This window comes from Photinus pyralis, unplaced genomic scaffold (assembly GCF_008802855.1).
Source record: "Photinus pyralis isolate 1611_PpyrPB1 unplaced genomic scaffold, Ppyr1.3 Ppyr1.4_LG5, whole genome shotgun sequence".
Classification (NCBI taxonomy): domain Eukaryota; kingdom Metazoa; phylum Arthropoda; class Insecta; order Coleoptera; family Lampyridae; genus Photinus; species Photinus pyralis.
Genome location: NW_022170596.1, coordinates 17,818,701 through 17,840,165, shown reverse-complemented (window position 1 = coordinate 17,840,165; position 21,465 = coordinate 17,818,701). Strand labels below are relative to the sequence as shown.

General features: G+C 38.5%; 1 protein-coding gene across 5 annotated transcripts; it reads left to right on the top strand.

Annotated features, from left to right (window-relative positions):
- The first annotated feature begins 620 nt into the window (after nucleotides 1–620).
- LOC116170270 (zinc finger protein 142-like) lies at nucleotides 621–20,164 on the top strand. 5 transcript variants are annotated; one of them, XM_031486547.1, is made up of 5 exons: nucleotides 621–1,086; nucleotides 12,168–13,075; nucleotides 13,972–15,731; nucleotides 15,783–15,951; nucleotides 17,300–20,164. In XM_031486547.1, exons 2-5 carry the CDS (start codon nucleotides 12,182–12,184, stop codon nucleotides 19,823–19,825), a joined length of 5,349 nt encoding a protein of 1,782 aa, XP_031342407.1. In that variant the 5' UTR covers nucleotides 621–1,086; nucleotides 12,168–12,181; the 3' UTR covers nucleotides 19,826–20,164. The 5 variants fall into 5 exon arrangements, with proteins under 5 accessions (XP_031342407.1, XP_031342404.1, XP_031342408.1 ...); XM_031486544.1 differs by having other exon boundaries at nucleotides 15,783–15,978; XM_031486548.1 differs by having other exon boundaries at nucleotides 626–1,086; nucleotides 15,783–15,894.
- Nucleotides 20,165–21,465: the final 1,301 nt, after the last annotated feature.

The following is a 21,465-nucleotide window of genomic DNA, read 5'->3' as shown; positions in this document are numbered from 1 at the left end:
GTTTTCGTCATAAGTAGGTATTTTTTTACCATACATATTGACCGAAATCGATGTTGGATCCTAACATATAGGTAGGTACCAGGCACCTACATAGGTATTTGAAATGGAGACTTGTGTGTCCGCATGGCGCATTCATAATATTCATACAATATCCGGAATACTATCCCAATGGGACAGTTCCCCATATACAAGAAGCATTTTAATTACAGTAGCTTCTTGTAAAGTAAAAATGTTTGTCTCGTTGTATGAGCACCCATCAAGGTCTGATCGCAATTAGCAGCGTTATATATTTGTCCAGGATGCACCCTGTATAGCAGAACAGACCAAACAGACACATTTTTCCTGTTTGAAATCATATAGGTAACAACCACCCGAGTTCGTAGGTCAACACATACCTACGCCCCTTGTGAGAAAAGAAAATTCAAGATGCGAAGTATTTCATTAAAAGAAAATGAGTGTAATTGCGTATACGTGCGGAAATGAGTACACGCGAAGGCGTGCTCTAATTCCAATCCAATGCGATAAAGAAGCGAAAAATGTTATTTAAACGATATTTGTTAAGTCGTCGATAGAATCAATAAGTATATAAATATCCTTTTGGAGGCATTTGAAAGTGTACGTTACACGAAATTGGTCTTTTAGATGAAATTAAAATCTAATCTAAGAACGAGTTGGCGGCTTCACAACAAGGCAAGCCACAAGGTCTTTAAATAAACATCATCAATAGATACGTGTCAGCAATTGGCAAGAGGAAATCGTAATCGCAGCAATAGAATGGATATGGCGTCGGAGTGACGTCTTTCTTGCGCAAGAGCCGTACAACAATGCAGGTTATTTGTCTTCCCTTAAAGAATAAAAATGATCGATGATGGAATGGAAGACGATAACGTCGCCCTCGTCCTGTTGGAAAAACGTATTCGTAACAGACCCCAGCAACATGACGCAACCACGGTGTTGGAGACCTGATGTAGCCGGGAGGGAGGGCTACCATCGAGTCAGCCAGCGGGCGCACTCGAGAAGTGGATGGCAGGCAGCGTGGCAGTGTTCTTTTCTCAGCGTCTGGAGATCCGTAGCGACGCTTTTGTGGTAAGTCTCTTCATTTTACTACCTAATATGATTTTAATTCGTTGCGCCAGGACGCCTTTACCTCGGCGTATTTTACTCTTTCGACCGTCCGACTGTTATTGCCAAACCACCGATTCTAAAAATAATTGGGTGAATCCCCCCAAGTCAGCGGGCCTCTTCTGCTTTACCTTCCTAAAATTTGTATCATCCTTTAAAAATGTAATCGACGAAATACACACCTAAAGTACTTCTTTCTATATAGCCTTGTACAGTGCGATAACGTTATCACGCGCGCTCGTTGTTGCCAAGTGAAGAGCGCGGGAGGGCACGTCGAAGAGACGCGCATGAATATTATGTAATGCATCGAACAATGAGAGAGGTACAATTTTTCCTTATTAATAGCGTTATGGAAAAAAATTATTGTAAACATTTGTATCGATTTTGTGTTCAGATATCGCACCACACGTTACGGCATCGGGCATATGCGTGTTTATGAAATCGGCGGCGTCGCCGCAAAGATCCGTTGCTAATTCTGAGTTTTGGCATCCGAATGTGGGATGTAGGCCAAACATCTTTGCCGATTCAGTTTGCCATCGTTTCTCCTTGAAAACGTAACTAATGTCATTGGCGCACTTCTTCGCTTAAACAATTCTTAAAATACTCGGGAGGCCTCCTTCCTACTATTTTTATTTATTATTTTTGCGGTCCCCGTAGACAATCTCGTGACTTTTCCGCTTGTACTAATAACGCCCTCTTACAATGTACGTGCTAGATATAGTCTGGCATCGAACCAATTTCGCGTTTATTAATTTAATCCTGACATCATCTCCAGTAATTTTCATAAAGTCGGTCGTGTTTCTTCCCTAACAATTACAATACAATGGATTATGCCAATCATCGGTGTCGAATCCACACATAACATGTATGTAATGTGTTTTGTTGCATAACTTGTATTGAGAAAAACACCATATGATATGATATTCCGTAGAATTTTTCACAGAGTATTTTATCAGTGTTTTATGCACTGGTGACCCTCGTACTCGTGCCAAGCTGAAGACCTTTGCGCATTTAGGCATTTTCAATTACTTGTAACTTTTTTCTTCTGAATGCGACATAAGTAATCTCGAAACTTTACTAGGCAGTAAAGCATATTACTGCCAATATTGATTTAAATAGAAAAAAGATCGAAATGCAACGAAAAGCGTGTGTTAGTTTGGTATCTCAAAAGGATTTTAAGCAAAAGGGAGTGTTAGCGGTCTCGTGCTGGTATTGATCGTAGTTCTTCGACGGTCTTTGCTGCCTTCCCCCAGCCCCTGGCCTCGCCAGCTTTCTGCCACCTGTCTCCCACTAGTTAGCACGGGAATCAGGGGTCACCTTCCTGTCCTCACGAACTCCAGTCCAATGCATACCGGATATTAGTCTGCAATGCAGAAGCTTATCTTGCGACTCTCTCGTATATTGTGTTTACTGCAGAAACGAAGGATGGCGCATTTCGACAGGACTCTCATTGAGACATACACGTTTCCAATTTAACGACTTCCTGCTTTAATTTTGATAGCCTTTACTTACAATAATAGATATAATACTATATTGCACTTACACCGTGCTACTATAAGAACTTAATAAGTTAATGGGGGATGATATTACTTACAACGTAAGTAATTGTGACGTTTTTCTAGTAATGAATAATTGAAAGTGTAGGTACCTACCTAGGTACCGCGACTTTTTTGCAGATATCTCAACACTCTTTTTTCTCATTTTGATGGACGATGCAAGACACATGTGAAGTTATCCCCCACAAAGTACTCAAGTTCTTGATAAATAGAAAGAAAGAATGAATTTTCTGAAAAGATCATTAATAGGTGGTTTTAAAGTTCTTGTTATGCCATTTTAGAATAGTTCCTCGAAAAATTAATGCAAAAGACTTCGTCAAATGATCTGAAATAAAAACTCCTAGTATTGAGTAGGTATGTATAATTTACGAAACAAATATAGGTATACATTTTACAGAAAAATCTTATAATGACTATAGTTGCATAACTTGTGTAGGATGATTCGGAACTGTGACCGAAATTCCACCGAAAAATGGTGTCAACTATAATATATTTCTTATGGAAACGGGTGAAATATAAAATATCATAAACCGTTTTCATAGTTAAACACAAAACTTCATTGTAAAAAGTCAGTGGATTTGAGGGACCATCCGACACATACATCCTCAACGATAAAGGTAAAAAAACCTGTGTAATTAGATTGAATTCTTTCAACCTGAAACACCATTAAAGAAATCTTTAGAACCCCTAAGAAGGGTATCGTCCAATGTCCTATCTAAACAAAGTTAGAGGGATATACAAAATTTTAAATCAGAACCGAGATCAGAACACAAAATTTGCATAAAAAATGTTGAATATTTTCCTTGGCATTTGAAATATTAAAAACTTTAATTGTGGGTTTACCACAAAATTCGATTACGGAAAATTTCGAGGAACTCTCCAGAACGACCAGAGCTCCAATCCGCTACATTGCAATTATCTCCAGTTTTTTTATTACACATTATGTTATTGCTTTTCCCCGCACAAATCTTATTACAGATCATTTGTGATTGTTCAGGTAGGTACTGTCTATCCGGGATTCCGGGACGACAATCGAACTCAAAAATTCTAAGCAGAGCAGAAATAGTTCCAAATATTCCTTTACCACTTGAAATACGAAAATGATTCTTAGTTTTTTTATTACAAGGTGCACACAAAACTTCATAAGCGAAAGTTTCAGAAACGTAAAAGTAAAAATTAACCACATCGCTTTCTTGGTATAAATCGACATGACAATAGTATATTGAAAGACAAGTGTTACAATGCGACCTATTGTAATACGACTATCTTGTGGCACGAGTGGCGACGCGAAGCGTAGCCACGAGTGTCCGCAAGATAGGAGTATTACAATGAAGCATTGTAACACGCGTTTTTCATACTATTTTTTCTATTTCGGTGCTTTAATTTAATTAAAAAAATCATTATCAGAAACTATAGGGAACATTAGAACTATAACATGTTTTATGTTGGGAACACTTTTTATGCCGTTAAGTTTTAGGTTGGCAGCGTAGTAAGGGTGACATTTTGAAGTTCAAACATGGAAGTACCCAACGAAGTACCTACCTACCTACTTGTACAAACTAGTAACTGCCAACTTAAGAGATGAGTTACCAAAAAAAAACGACTATAATCACTGTCTTTGTACAACTGTTTTCGGCCGAAAACAGTTGTACAAAATCATCATTGTGACACCGAAATAGAAAAAATTTATTAGAGAACGTACCACCTACTGAAATTCTATGATTTTATAAAGAATCTTTCTATGAGTGCTGAAGGTTTTGAATTTCAATTTTAATCGCATCCATTTGAAGTACTTGATAAATTCATTACCGTCAGCGTCACTCTTTAGATTAAGCAAACTATCTTTTGGTTAATACTCCTTTAAGATTTATTAAAAAAGATAAATAAATACATACGAAAAAAGAAACATCGCGATCTTGAACTTTGTCCAAATGCTATTACCGCAACCAAAGAGTACAGAGTAGTAAATATTGTTTTGAAAATGTATGGAAATGTGGAGAAAAATATAATTGTAAATCGACCTTCGTCGTCGGCAAGGTCGCAGTCAAACAGTTTGAATTTTTTTATTGCGAAGCCGTGGTGATATCGTTCTATAGTAGTGGTGTTTCCGATTATTAAAATACTTGCTACTTCAAGTAGCTAATCACTTTATCGCGTCACCAAAAAATCGGTACATTCGACCTTTGACTGCGGAAACATGGAAACATGGTCAGAGCTAGACTAGAAAAGTAAGTTTTGCCCCAGTTGACCTGCATCTTCCGCTGGTGCGAGAAAGAAATCTTGTAAACTCATTTCAGTCTTTGGCCTTTGTACCTTTCGATGCTTTACAGGTATTCCAAAGAGGCGCCCTTTGCTGTGTACCTATGAACAATTTGCACGTGAAGATTACGTCATGCAGATGCAGTTTCTTGTTTTGTTAAGGTCGACTTCTTGCATTCTCATAATAAATTTAGAATTTGTCCTACTTTATTGACGCAGAGGAAGTGAAGATGTCGCGTAAGTTACGCAGCGTGCGCGCTGTGTGGTAGGGTGAGGGTGTGTGCGCGAGTGTGAAAAGAAATGAAGAAAGAAAAACAATAGCCTTGAAATCTATCACAGGTGTAGGTAGGTTTATGACAATATATATCGTCCACGTCACATAAGTCGAGAATGATTAAGAAACATGATGTGTTTAAATGATTCCTAATCGCTGATAATTGTTTTCTTTGTTATAAGTAAGGACGACCGAACCTTAAATATACAATAACCGACGACCATTAGCTCTTAAATGTGTTAACTACTGGAAAGGCACGTGTTATGTACCTAATTGAGATGATACTTTTATTTCTACCGTCGTGCTGCTTACTCATTACGTGCATAACTATTCATTAGCCTTTCGGTAGGTACTAAGAATTTTTATATTGGTTATAGTCGACGGATCTTTCCCATAGGTAGGTACTACATGTCATGTCTGTACCTGGTATACCTTACTTACACATACTAAGTAATAGCAATGGTAATAGCCAACATTTTAATTTTACTAATTAATTACCTTTACCCAAGGTTGTGCCATTTTAGATTGTTCGTTTCCATTGGTTTTGCCATTGTGGTGACTGGTGAGCTGTGTCTTGAAAATGTTTTGGATTCGTTATAATATTCATGTTCATATACTTAGATATCAAATTTCATCATTTTTTCGAATCTTTGGTTTGGAGGTGTGTCGCCATCTTGGAAGAAAGAATACAAAATAGGAACGAGTATATCTATATCTGAAAACCTATAGATACAAAGTGTATGTAGGAGGTAGCTCCCACCCAATTGTATAGCTATACTATCCGCTGCTAAGGAATGAATTGAAAAGTTCGAAGATCAATTAGGTGTACTACCCGTGTACATTTCTTTAATAACAACCTGGAAAAAAGAAACAATTTTCCACCCTGAAGTATAATCGAAACTAAAATAAATTAAGTGAACAGGTATGTTTGCTTATGATAGTAACAATGCCGCCATCACATTTTTTATTGTACCTATATATGCAAAACTTTAATTACATTTCGAATTAAATATTGATGTGAGCCCTAAAAACAGGCACAAAATTGTATCGCTTACAAAATCACAATGGAAAATTACCATGGCAAAGAAGACAGTGCACTTTTAAATTATTTGTTGCGATAGAAAAGGAACCCAAAAGAAGTTTTGCGTAAGAAGATGGCGATGGCGTAACCGAATTGTCAAAGAGCATCATAATATAATTGAATAAATTAAAATAAACATAAAAAGCAAGCGTGTGTACTTTTCTTCAAGGTTTCTTTACTTATTATCGCTAACAAGAAATGGCGACGTATAATTGCATAGGTAACTTTTGAATTTGATGATAACATTTCCAACGTTCCACGGTTCTTATAGTCTGCGCATTTAAAATGTTTTTTGAAGGTGTTAGATGATGGAACAAGACTCAAACACAGGACCATAATCACGTATGCTTATATAAATGGGGAAATTTTCCTACATGCCTTACTGGAGGATTTAGGGACTGATAAAAATTGTAGATTTTCTTCCTTTCTTATTACGGAACATTTGGTATGTGAATGCTGTTTTACATTTTGTTTGTAACAGAAGTTTAATAGAGGTCAATACCTATATGTTATTGATTGTCCTACTTCAGGTCTGATTACCAATTATCGACTCCAGTGTTACAATAATAAACTCGATTTATGCGTTAGGTACCCACTTATAGTTAGATAAATAAATAAATAAACAAAAAGGCATATAGAGACTGGCGAATTGATTTTTTGTTTATTTTAAGTATCAGTTACTTTTTTGGTGCAGCTTGTGCTTATTCACTATACCCTCCGCAAATAATTACAGAAATATACATTTCTCCTCGTATACTGTAAGGACTTTATAGTAATGTTCATGTATCTTGTACTATGATTATTCTATGTTAATCTCAATAAACGATTTATTATTGTTATTAGATATATCATCCCTTAAATTATTACGCGCAAAAGTTCAATTTAAGACAAGTTCAACAAAACAAAATAATTTCCAAATTTGCTGCATTCTTTACTCTAAATAAACCATTCTGAGTGAAATTCAGAAGGGAACACGGTACACGAATATTCTTCTTCAACCAAACAGTATAAGAAAGTAACACCTATATGCTGAATATTATAATGTTATTATTATGTGCACAATGCTAAAAATTTGCTTTTGATGTTTTGGATACTCACGTGCATAGTTTGTCTACGTTTTATAGCAAATCATAACTACAAGAAAATATGCTTAGTATATTGACAAAAACCATTTAAAAAGGTTAGCTTATGACCTACATTTTCAAGTTTAAATGTGGGCAACGCGGTCCTCCTAGCCGCTAGCGTCTTGTTCATTTGTTACGCTTACCTTACGTCCTTTGTATACGAAAAAAAAGGGTTTTAGTAGGAACGATCGAAAAAATAGACTATAAAATTACAGTGCTACTTATAATCGAATTGAAGGCTGTACGAACCATAAACTTAAAGTGATAATGCCAACAGTATTGCTTGTTATTGCTATACGTCTATAAAGTTACGTATATTCTACTGCTAGGCCGTCTTGCCGAGGTCAACCTGTAGTATATTAGTTGGGCGACATTAATATGAACGTGTCCCTAACACACAATTAAAGGCATAGATATAGATGGTCATGGATATCGACCAAAATGTATATGGTCCTCTAATCTCCCTCCCTTCATCTTAATAATCCTTAACGCTAACGCATAATTAGGTACACAAGGTGTGTTAGAAATAGAGAAGGATCCTACGTCAGATTTCAATTTTATACAAAAATATAGGGAAATATTCTTATATAATATTTTTCCTCTATGCCCAAGTGCCGTACGCGGTAATCTCCTTGTATAACTCGAGTGCGATTTTTCTGTTTGGAGGGACGAATATATTTTTTGGGGCCAACATTCCGGTTGTCCGCGCGACCCTGTGCCAATTTTTTGTAGAACTTTGAATACTATACAAACACAATCAATCTAACTAAGTTTGTTTCTGAGGTACAGGGTGAAAACGAAAAATTTGACTTTTTGAGATGTTATCACTACCCATGTAAGTAAAGAAAGGTAAAACTACCTATTTTAGATATTTTTACGTATACAATCCAGTGGCGTAGTAAAAAAAATGTTGGAGCACAGTTTCTGAGATTTGACCCAAAGTTGGTATATTTTAAACGCAACACCCTGTATGTTTTAACGTATGGGAGTAGCTTTTTACAATTTGCTTATATTTTACTCACGCTGGTGCGAACCAGTGTTGATTAACCTCATAACTACATATTAGTCGTTTTCATTGCTTTTTAATATTATATTCGATTTAAACAATATTTTTTCGAAAACTACCCGAGATCTCGAAAATACCGAGATCTCGAATTTGTGATCTCGACTTGAGATTGCATTCACTAGTCAAATCTCAGAAACTGGTGGGTCAAAAATTGTTTTGACCACGTCACTGGTTGCTACGTAAAAATATCTAAAGTAGGCAATGTTTACCTTTTTTCTATCTTACATGGGTAATAGTAAGATATCGTAACATACCAGAAACAAAGTCAAACTTTTTGACTTGTATCTCAGAAACAAACGTAGCTACTTAGATTCATTATGTTTGTGGTATTAAAATTTGCAAAAGTAAAACAAAAACACCAATAGACTAGAATTTAGTATATTGAAAGACAAGTGTTACAATGCGAGCTATTGTAATACGACTATCTTGTGGCACGAGTGGCGACGCGAAGCGTAGCCACGAGTGTCCGCAAGATAGGAGTATTACAATAAAGCATTGTAACACGCGTTTTTCATACTATTTTTTCTATTTCGGTGCTTTAATTTAATTAAAAAAATCATTATCAGAAACTATAGGGAACATTAGAACTAACATGTTTTATGTTGGGAACACTTTTTATGCCGTTAAGTTTTAGGTTGGCAGCGTAGTAAGACTGACATTTTGAAGTTCAAACATGGAAGTACCCAACGAAGTACCTACTTGTACTAACTAGTAACTGCCAACTTAAGAGATGAGTTACCAAAAAAACGACTATAATCACTGTCTTTGTACAACTGTTTTCGGCCGAAAACAGTTGTACAAAATCATCATTGTGACACCGAAATAGAAAATAATATATTGAAACTTCGAACGCATTTATTGGTTTATTGGTGTTTTTGATTTACTTTTGCAAGTTCAACATCCAAAAGTAGTTCCATTGCTTCCTGTGGTATTAAAAGTTGCACAAAAAAGTGGCACAGTGTCGCAAAAACAGCAAATCTCTACCTAAACAGCTGAGATACACTGCAGTCTCAAAACAAAATAGGACACACTGTCCGGTACTACTGTTACAATATAGCTTGTAGAATATTTAATTTTTTTCTACAAAAAAGTGGTGCCATTTGACCGTTGCGAGAGCTTCAAAATTATACTTAACACTAGATGTTGATGTACAAGAATATAACAATTCGAAGTACCTACATATATTATCAAATTTAAAGGGATGATTTAGCCACTCGCGCGAGTGTGTTGGATTTATTATTCATTTTGCAATACATTGTTGTCTGCGTATCTGATGAATCTTTATTAAAAATCTGTCGTTAGTAGAGTTATCTAGGTATACCTACCTAAAATGATCTCTTGAACAAGTGGTGATTGTTTTGAATCAGCATTTTATTCAAAACCATTGTAGCAATTTCGTTTGTTGTAATAAGTTGGTGATTGAATGCCTTTAGCTTCGAGAATCCTTGCCGGATTCTTATTTTTTTGTACAAGCGAAGAAATGTGTGTTAAAATGGTGTCTGACGCAGGTCGCGATTACGTATTAATGAATGTCAATCTTTGTGCCTTTACACTTTAGACTTAAGAATTCAAGGCCTGTGAGCTGCTAAGTTGGCTTCTCTGTTAAAATATTTGCTTTTGATTTCTTCGTTATATTTCTGCCGTCGCTGTTGTAGTAGCATGTTGGATGATGACTTTTTAAGATAAGAGATAAGAGCGATTAAGTGGGATGTGGTGGTTGGTGTTAGTTTGTATTGAAACGTTTCGTTGTTGTCCTGGTTGATAGCGAAGGAAAGCAAGTAGGGTGCGGTCGATGGTACATGAGAATGTAGGGATTTCTATCCCGAATGCCCTGCCAGCTGACGCTGACGCAGCTCAGCTCGCCGAAGACGAATTAGCTGCCAGACAGCAAAGTCCGCTTCTGCGGTATTACTAGTATAACACGACAACTCGAGCGGTCGCCATCCGCAATAAGCGCACCGTCGTCGTCGTCGTCGTCGTCGCCATCGTTACCGACGATCTAGTGTTAGGGGCAAAAGGTACGACATTTGTTTATTGTAATAAATTAGTATAGAAGTTAGCCGATGACTCTACTTCTCTTATACGCCTACTCGTTACATATTTAGACCGACCGTCAGTGTCTTTCATTTAGCAAAGGTCGTAGTTAGGTTAAATTTATTTGCTCCCAGTACGGGGCCTTATAAATCAGGAGGAGGCTCATCGTCATTTTTATTTTAAAGAAGGTCGCCGTAACCCAGATACCTATCGACGGATTTTATTGGTATTGTCACCGATGAGTTTAGGTCTTTGTAGGTTATCTGTAACTGCGATATTTTTAGATCTATACCTTGTAATACGCGTTATGACATTTTTCTTTTGCTCGTTAATGACGCGCCGATGTTTAAAAAACACCACGTGATACACGGCTTTGCTTTTTCAGAAGAGCGTGATCGTGCGCCTTTTGAGTTTTGCGAATCAAATGACTCACGGGATTTCTTCTTGTAGGGAAATTATTGCAATCACGCTTGCACAACAAACTTGTTGTTATATTTTCGGGGTGGGATATCGATTTTGGAGGGCGAGCGTCTCGTGTATGAGTGCCTGTTACCTTGGAAGGTGTGCACTTTGCGAAACGCACGAGGAGATCGTCTCGACTAATTGTTTTGTTTGTTATAATTTGTAACACAATAATGATAAATGTCAAATTGTAGTAATGAATTTTGATGGCCAAGATCGCTTCAAGTACGTCTCAAACAATTGAATTGCGGATTTTGTTCGGGCAGCTTTTTGTCATTCGATTGCGTAAACTCTCCTTGAGGCAGAGGTACTCCGCCTCTCTCCACTTAGCAGGATAGCAGAAAACTTGAGCCGATCTCGGGGTGCGATTATCGTGCTGGCTGCAGGGGCAGGATGTAAAAATACGAAAATCAGGAAAAAGAGGTTAAAAACCGCAGATATGTATTGTTGCTTTTGGTCCGGTCAACACAACCAATATCGTTGTTCTTGCGGTCTGGCACGTTTATAATTAATTAAATCGGAAATCCTGATTCTTCGGTTAACAAAAAAAAATCTCGCGTATATATCATTTACGCCGATAGCTTATCGGATTAGGTATAATTATTAAACTAATATTAGTCGAAGTGTAGGTTCTTAAGAAATAAAGGTAGGGACTATACTTGTAATCGGGCCGGAATATTTCGCCCTGTTTGCTTAAGTTTGGTAACGTTTGAAAATCCTTGAGGATTAGATAACGCGCGCGGTTACTTAAGTAAAGTTTCATTTAGGACAGATTAAGGAAGCCTCTTATGTAAGGCGTCGAAATTGACCTCGCTCGCGATGACGCGAGTCGCGCAAAACACTTTTGCCTCGCGCTTATCAGTCTCCTTCTGCTAAAGGCGACGTTGCGGTGGCCATAAGCGACACAGGAAGCGGGTCAAGGAGAAGCTCGGGCCAAAAGTCAACTAGCACAATTCATTGTGCTTATTGATTACAAGAAGTTCATTATCATACAATTGACTTTACAAAAAAAAGACTCGGTGCCAAACGTCAAAGAATTCTTTGCGTTACGTTCGTATTGATTCGCCTCGCCCAGGTAAAGCAGGCCCCCGACCATCGGGTTGCCATGTCAACTTGCCATCCGTCTTGATTTTCAACAAAACGTCAAAAGGTGTAAGAAAGAATTAATAAATAGGTATCGTTTTTCCAGGTGGACGGGCTAGCATGTCCGTTCCGTCGATGGTGCATCGATCAGGAGATTCTTTTGTTGTGCGCAGCGTCGTAAGTGGTGACGCGCTGTTTGGTACAGGCGACGCAGTAGAGGACGTCGAGGCTAGTGACGAATTATTAGAATACTGTGACGATAAGGATTTGCCGGAGTGTAAAATTAGAAGAAACTATTCGTGCGGTAGTTGCGATTATTTCACGCAAAATCCGAGACAGTATTTGTACCATTTGCGGGACGATCACAATGAGAAGGTAAGAATCTACGAGTGTCCGAATTGTATATACGCGTCGAAGCACTTTCAAAAGCTTCTGCGTCACTCGAAGATGGTGCACGGGAGTACGGAGGGCGTAGAGGTCCCAGAATTCGCGCGGTTTAAAAACAAAAAACGTAAGTCTCCCGATGATGGCGACGAGATGACGGAGGAATCTTTGGAAGACGGCGAAGAGGAAGACGGTGAGAAGGTGGCAAGTTTTAAGTGCTCTCTGTGCGCGTTTGTCGCTCGCAATCAACCTCAATTGAATAAGCACGAACGTGAAGAACACATCAAAACCACCTTTTTTCGATGCATTAAATGTACGTACGTGACGCACCTTAAGGCGCGCTTTACGAAGCACGTCAAGTACCATTCTATGCCGATGATCAAGTGCGATATGTGCGACTTCCGTACACCTTACAAGTGGAATCTGGATCGTCATTGCAAGAATCACAACGGACGTGGTGCTTTTCGGTGTTCGGCCTGCAACTTTACCGCCGATATCAAACAGAGTTTGACCGTGCACGAGATGAATCATCACGTTCCACCAGTGGGACAGGCGGCGGGTCTTGGTGTGGGACGACGTCGCAATAAGGTGGGGGCCAGCGACTCCGTCGAAGCCGAGGAGGTAAACCAGGTACGTGCGCGATACTGTTGTTATCACCCATTGTGTACATTCGCGCGTGATAAGACCACGCCGATCTTTGCCTTGGGCGTACCCTTACTTGTTACTTCTTATGTTCGTTCGTTACTTGGTAACAAGTGATTTTTATTGCCATGCCCTTTGAACACTTAACACGTAAGAATTAATCTTAATTATTGTTAATAACGGCGACGTTTTCTTTTTGCGTGCAGAATCGTTTGCACCTCCCGATGTTATGTTTATTCCGAAGGCAAAGAACATTTTGTGCTTAATCACTGATAAAATACACGGAAACGATAAGAAAATTCCAACCGCTCGTATTTATTGGCGTTAAAGTGTTATCGCTCAGTTTTTTTTTTCCTTTTTTGCGCGTGTTTTAATGACCTGTAAATGCATAGATTTTCCGTTTTCGCGCTCAATTAAATAGCCGTCAGCGCGTTAAAAGAGAATTGCAATTGACACGCGGCGGTCCAGGGAATCGAGGTGGTACCTACCTTACCTATTTCTTAATCTAAAGCAGTGGTATATATAGCAGTAAATTTTTATAACCATTGAAAATTTGATAACGTTCCACATCTTCAAGATAATTTCCAAGTTGCGATAAGAATTGGAAATAAATTGGAGTTTGCCCCATAAAATGAAATAGTCTTCCGTACGTTCGGTACACGTTTCGTAATTGAATAATTTTTTGTCGGAAAATAGGTGTACTATGTGACTATGTCAGTCAATTAACGCGCGAATGCTAACAATCATTATAAATCAAGGTCTCGAATATTTCCGCTTCTCATCATCACCGTGCGAACGCTTTTTGTTAGCCACATTTGCAAATTAATAAACATATTTTTGTAATATTATTTTTACATACGCTAACGTCATAAGTGCTATTACAGCAGTCGCCGTCCGATCCAGATCCGTGCGTAGCCGCTGCCGTGGACAGTAATAAAAAACTAACAGACCAGAAGTTAAAAATATCCGCCAAGAAGACGAAATTTGCCAATAATCAAAATCGCGACTACGGCTCCGACTTTATACATCCTGACGACATTATTCATCACGCAAATGGTAACATTTACATTAAAACAAAATGCAAATTGTGTAATTACAAAACGGCGTGGGATGGGGAAATGGCCAAACACGAGCAGAAAGTCCACAACATCGTAAGACCAGGAGCTGCCAAAAAGGCTGTTAAGAAACCGGCGCGACCCATACCGAATTTGATACCGATACCGACTCAAACTTCGGTTATTAAATTGAAATCTGAAAAACCACCACCCGAACCGGTAATGAGCCAGAAGGACATCAACGATATTTGTGCAAAGTCCGCTAACAGTGCGCTACGCGATTTCGCATCGTTATTCGGTAGTGAAGACGTGTTCAAAACGAACGTGAAAAGGGATCCCGAAATGCCAGAGCTTTTACCGGCGGTACCCCTCTATACGTACACACCAAAGGACAAGGAAGTGAGCATCTTCAAGGAGAAAAATGCCTCATTCTTCGATAAACTTAAGGAAAAACTTCTTAATGGCGCGGGCGAAGCCTACAATCTAACCTGTCAGTATTGCGGACACGAAAGTAAGTGCCTATCCGAGTCGTCGTCTCATCAAAAAAGTTGCGGCAAAGAGCAAAGCCACGCGCAGTCACTAACGCGAGTACACAACATAAGCTCCAGTCGATGTCAACACTGTCGCCAGCGATGTAAGTCCAGCACTGACCTCTACCATCACCTTAAAACATGCCCGGAAGCATTGAAAGTTTTGAACCACATGGAAATCGACGAACCACAGCCGAAAATTGAAATTGTACCCGAACGTAGTTCTCCATCGATCACCGAACAACCTCATCCGATGGAAAATAAAGTTTTCGTTTGGAACAACATTGTGGCCCCACTAGAGATCGATGAGGAAGACCACCAATATGACTACCTGGATGACAAACAGGAAGACAACGTATCGCTCGACCTCTCGGTCCGTACCCAATCTCCTGGAAGCGAAAATAGTTATCTGGGCGCCGAACAACCCCAACCAAGTGTAGCGGTCAATAACGACAAGGTACCGACGCACGGTAACGACATCAGTGTCGCGCAGGTGGCACAACACAAACGTGTCTTCAAATGCCCCCATTGCTCTTTCTGGGCGTCCACCGCGTCCCGATTCCACGTCCACATTGTGGGGCACTTAAACAAAAAGCCGTTCGAGTGCTCCCTGTGCGCGTACAGATCGAATTGGCGCTGGGATATCACGAAGCATATCAAACTAAAATCGGTGAGAGACCCCGCGCATGAAAAAGCAAAAGTCTTGATGACCGACGAAACGGGCCGTCGTAATTACACCAAGTACAACAAATACCTAACCGAAATTCCGATAATGGGCGACCAAAATGAAACGAGCGGTGGCGCTGGCACGCGACCAAAGGTACACGACACCCTCGACAACTCGCTAAGCCAGCGGCCCATCCTACCCAAACCCGAGTTACCGAAGCTGTCGAGGGCGCCTACCAGCGGCGATTTCAGTCCACTTCTGCGTTCTCCCTTAAGACCGCCGCCGCCGCTTAAGGCCGCCGATGAGTCTTTCTTTGCGAAAATGTCAGAGAAGCGACGCAACACGCCTGAAAATAAGAAAACAATTTGGAAATGCAAAATGTGCAACTTTAGGTGAGTAGTATAATTTTCCATTAGATAATTATTATAGTCTCCTGTCATTAGGGATGCATCCCACGAAAAACTATTAACTCACGTAAAGGGACATTACCAACATGACAATCAGATGAGTCAAACAAACGGCAGCGGTTTGGGAATGCAAGCAGTTGATGATGAGGCAAGTGATAGTAGAAATCGGTCACATGCGCCTTTCCGGTGTGGTCACTGTCATCAGGTATCGAACTGGAAGCATGTCATTCAGGTATACTAACACGCTTGTGCTGCTTTTACTTACAACCCCGTTGCTCCGCATGGTGTGTCAATGTCTTGTCTCCAATATCTGTGTTTTCTAACATATACACGTGCGTGTCCTTCAAAAACTTGTTATTTATCAACAGCAATACGCGCAGAATGATCATTGTAATGAAATTTTTTTGCCACTTTATGGGCACACATACATCATACTCGATTTGCGTAATTCCTCTTTTCTTTTGGTTAATTAATGTTGTCAAATATGGACAGTGGCAGGTTTAACTTGTCTGATTCAAACTGTATTCTGGCCCGACCACGATAAATATGAGTTGTTCGCATACCCCACAGAGATCCAAACAATATTACCTATACTAGGTATATAAAAAGGTACTGGCAGGTTTTTGACTCTGTAATGCTCTTTCTTTAAGAAATATTGGTCAGGCCAGGTGGATCTTGCTTGGTTAAGACCAGCCGACTTAACCAAACCTGGAGTATTGGATCTGGAGGTTCTGCCACTGGTATGAAAAGGAGTTGACGAATGATGTACCTATCACTTATTTATTATTATATTAGTTGACTTAATAATTATATCTTCACATCATCACATTATACTAAAGCCTTATTCATTGATTTGACTTTGGGATGGCAGAACCTGTATCTATCTTTGTTGTTGCAGTTAATTTTTATGTTTGCATTTTTCTTTTAAGTGCTTATAATGCAATTCAATTATAATATTTGGTTATTACCTTCGAATAGTACAAAAAAAGTCACTTTTTTTATTATAAACAGGATTATGCCATGTTGCTCTATTTATGTACGTTTCATTGTCGTATGCAGAACATATTCAAATTATGTAAAGTTTTGGAGTTGACACCGCGTGTACCAGTGAAGAATGAAAGGATATTATATACCTAGTTAATTGTAGAAAACGGTTTCGGTTTGTACAAAGTTGTTCTTTTTCAGAATAAAACCGTCATTCAATATCGTAAAGAATGTTTATTTAATGATTAGATGTGAGTAACGGGGCTCTTTGCATGAGGCTTTCATTCTTGATATCTCAACAATTTCCTGAAACTATATTGCACAATAATTACTAATAACACTATATAACTATGCTATTTGCTTGTTTAATATCCCTAACTCATTTTACTGGCAACGTAAACATTTTGGCATTGGTAAAACGATTCAAAACCTAATATCGATACTTTTAACACTATTTCTTGAGCTTAAAGATACCTGAAAATTGGGAATTCGTGATCTTAAATTTGCCTCTATGTGATATACTTAATTTGTAGACCTTTGTGGGTAGGTAACATTTGTAATTTTTACAGCGTCATTGCCGCTTGAAGCATAGTGGTGACATACGTGTTGTAATCGGCAGTAAGAATGGACCGGAACGTGTCGAAATGGAGGAGCAATTAGATGAACCGGATCATGTGGATCTTCCTCAAGTGGGCACTTTCAAATGTAAACAGTGCCCATTTTCAAACAATGACAATGACGAGTTCGAAATCCACCTAAATAGTCATATACCAAAAGCTAACAGCATCATGAAGTGTTACTTTTGCCCTTTCTTCGTAACACAAAAGGAAGAACTACTCGGTCACCTACATCTCCACGGAATAACTGATCCGGAAGATTACATGTTAAAAATGTTGGAGAAGAGTTATCCCGACTCTGAACAAAGTAAACGATACAAATGTATGACGTGTCCGTACGTGACAAACAGTAAATCTCAATTTCTATACCACAAACAATTCCACAAACCGAGAGGTGGTCAATACACTTGCACTCACTGCAGCTATAATGTAAGCAAGCGCCATCTACTACATCAACATCTAAAAGTGCATGGAATTAATGTGACATCTCAAAAGCAGAACGGCGACGTGATCGATTTAGACGAATTTCCAGATGAAACTGAAGAGACCCCGGCATTGAATACAAATTTCGACTCTCAAAATTTCGCAGACATTCCTCTGGTATGGGTATCGAAGGGCGATAAGTTTTCTAAAATGTTCAAGTGTCGATATTGTCCTCATGTAAATTTGCGCAAAGTTAATATTCAAGAGCATGAAAAAATGCACGGGGTAAGAGAAAAGGCGTCTACAAAAGGTAACGAAATCGAACATCACTGTTCCGAATGTAACTACGTGTGCAATAATGCGGGAGTTCTCTCTTCACATTCCAAAGTTCATCAGGGTCTATACGGCGAAATACACTGTCTTGTCGATCATACCAAGTCGGATGATGAACAAATACGAGAGCTCAGTCGATTCATAAATTACAATGCAAGCACCCATCAAGACATCGAAACCATTAATGTCGACGAAGACGTTTGCGAAGAAACGAGCATAGGAAATGAGATGGTAAAAGGGGAGGTTACACTTTATTTTTGTGAGCACTGTCCAGCACGTTTTTTCAAAGAAAACGAATATACAATACACTTTAGGTTTCACATGGTACGTCTTTACTACAAGTGCGAATATTGCACATACACTGCGAGACAAAAACACTTCTTATTAGCGCATAACAAAGTGCATTCCTACGAGTATCAAGAACGAACGAAGGAGATACAAGATTGTTACAGTACAAGTCCTAACCATCCCCAACCGAGAATTGGCGCTATAAACCAAAACGGTCAAATTATCTGGATAGTTACCGAAAATAACTACCAAGGAAATACGGAGCAATACGAAATTGACCTCGACTCTCCTAGTAATAATAATAAAAGTTCATCAAATGTGCCCCTGTCTGGCACGGAATTATTTCAGCAGCGCTCAGAAGCGCAGCAGAAGCAGGCAGGCAAAATTATAATACGTCCGAACGATCATTTCCCCCCCAATCCCTTACCAATCGATCCCCAATTTGGCACTTTGATGCACGGAAATCCGAAATTCATCTATCCGACATATCTGAAAAATGGCCGTATGAAAGAAAAACGCTATAAATGTCACAAATGTCCGAGCGCGTTTGAAAAACGAGAGCAGTACAAGGTGCATTTGAGTCTTCACGGTGCCAAACAACGGTATAAATGTGACCATTGCGACTATTCCGTTAAATACTATGCAAATTATGTGCAGCACCTCAAGAAGCACCAAATGAACGCGGACGCACAAGCCGCGAAAAAGGCGGAAGACTTATCAGAGGACAACGACGAGAACGAGGAGGAGGAACTTATGGAAGTTAGCAACGTGAGGTCGAGCAAAAGCATTAATGCGAAAAGCCGTACTGTCGCCGATCGTCAAGCCATTATGATTACTAACCAAAGAAGAGACAGTGCCAGTAGTAGCACTAAGGAAGTTTCCGCGGAAGAGAAGAAACTGTTCTGGTGTCCCAGTTGTCCCTACACTAATTATCGAAAAGACGCAGTCGATAATCATCACAAGCGACACATAAGTGTCTCCGGACTGAAGAATAATTATACGTGCGAGTATTGCGATTACTCAGTTCCACAAGTTCACTTTCTACGAGACCACGTAAAGTTACACTTTACGTCTAGTAAGGTAAATGTCGCAGATGGTTACATGATATGTGATAACATGAAACTATCGACAACTAAAATTGTTAATGGAGAAGACGACGAGGGGGAAAAAAGCGAGGAAACCGACGATAACGAAGAGTGCATCTTTGAAGATACGGGCGGACCAATGGACGATAGTGGTAGATTTTTGCCTAATATAGAAGACAAGCTTATTCAGCGATTGAACAACAACGATGGTGAGAAAATTTTCATTAACAAAGAAACTGGTGAAGTATTAGAAAAGATTGATGTCGATAAAGAGGGTACGTCAGATTTTTCTCTGATCAAATTTACCGATAATAATTTCTCGGCCAGTCAAAGTTGTAGTGATATATAACTTATTATTTAATTTAATTTTTTGCGATCGGATATTTCATTGGGGAATGTGTCGTATTCGAAAGCATATGTTTAAATGTATTGTACAAATTAATTAAATATCTAATGCCTTCTAAAGTATTTTTGCAAAGTATTTTTGCACTTTTAGATGAGTAGTTAGTGATGAGTACAGAATAATTCCTTATGTATTATATAGTACATTATTTGTTATTTCTAATAGTGTTTTCTTTTTTTTTTATTGTATATTTGTATGGGTTATAAACAATGCCAAAGCATCTAATGCCAAATGCCATGTTTCAAATTGTATTTTTATTTGAAAATTAAATGCAATCTGTTTTATTTTGAGAACATTTTTTAAAAGTGCATCCTTCTAATTACGACAGGTTAATTAAATCAATCAAATTAATTAATTTAATCACAATATGGGATCTCGTGTGTAAGTGGTTTTAATTCAAATTACCTACCTAATTAACTACCTCTAATTATTTTCATTTTTTTGACATAATTAATAGCTACCGATTAGAATTTTATCTCTTAAAATGATGAACAATTACCTACTTTATTACCATTCTTTACAATAATATCTTAAAAGTTCTGATGGGTTGGAATCTACGCGAATAATTTTTGCCTTATACAGAGTTAACAATTAAGTATTTAAAAAATCCGATACAACTGAATACCGAACGGTCCTTGAGATCTTCACGCAATTATCATTTTTGCAACACCTTACCAGCCCTTTCACACGAACCGTTTTTTTGTGGTTCACTGGACAAATATCAAAAACATTTATTCTACTTTATATGAATCGTGAATTAACAGCTTAAATGAAGTGTACAACTGAACGACTGCAGCAAATTGTATGTAAATTTCTTACCGGAGCAAAGTAATAAGGACAAGTGTGAACGAGTCCATAAGCCTTCATGTGTTTCTAATAGACGCTCCGTTTTTTTCACCGGTCCGGTGACGGATCAAGTAGACCCATCCGTTGGAGCCTTACCGATTTTTTAACGGACATTGATACGTGTTAATGCTCATATACAACTTAGAGGTTTCGACAGTATCCGGTAATTTCATCGGTCCGTTAAAAAAACGGATCGTGTGACAGGGCTCTCAATGGGGGGAGTTGAATCACCGTCAATATCGCTGAGAACTATGCCCTTATTATCTAATTCCTTTAACAAGGGTTTACACTTTAATTGCGGAATTGATTCACAAATTTAAGGGGTCGAGTCTGTTCCACCAGATCAGCATAGCTTTTAAAACACATTAGTTTTAGAATTTTTTCAAAATGTGATAATTTAAGTATGTAATTTCTCTGGAAATGAAAGGTCGTGACCGCGATTCATTTTAGAGGATTTGTTTAAACGTTTATTGAGCGAAATTACGAGTTGCGATTTCTAAAAGTGACAGCGTGACAGTTCTCATTTACTACCTACTACTTACTATAATAATGTCCACATTATTAACCACTTTGTGAACAACTGTCAAGAAAGCCTCCTTTACAGATTTTTTTTATTTCAACAACTTCCACAGTTCTACTGTCTCATAAAGTTTCCATAAAAAAGTGCCTCACTGTATTATAATAATAAAGTTATTTAAAATATTTATTAAAAAGATGTTTCGTGTCGAATATAAAAATAA

Coding starts and splice junctions, on each gene's coding strand:
- LOC116170270 (XM_031486544.1), top strand. CDS start 12,182: ATGTCCGTTCCGTCGATGGTGCATCGATCAGGAGATTCTTTTGTTGTG. Junction 13,076..13,971: donor AAGCCGAGGAGGTAAACCAG/GTACGTGCGCGA, acceptor GTGCTATTACAG/CAGTCGCCGTCCGATCCAGA. Junction 15,732..15,782: donor TGCAAAATGTGCAACTTTAG/GTGAGTAGTATA, acceptor TCCTGTCATTAG/GGATGCATCCCACGAAAAAC.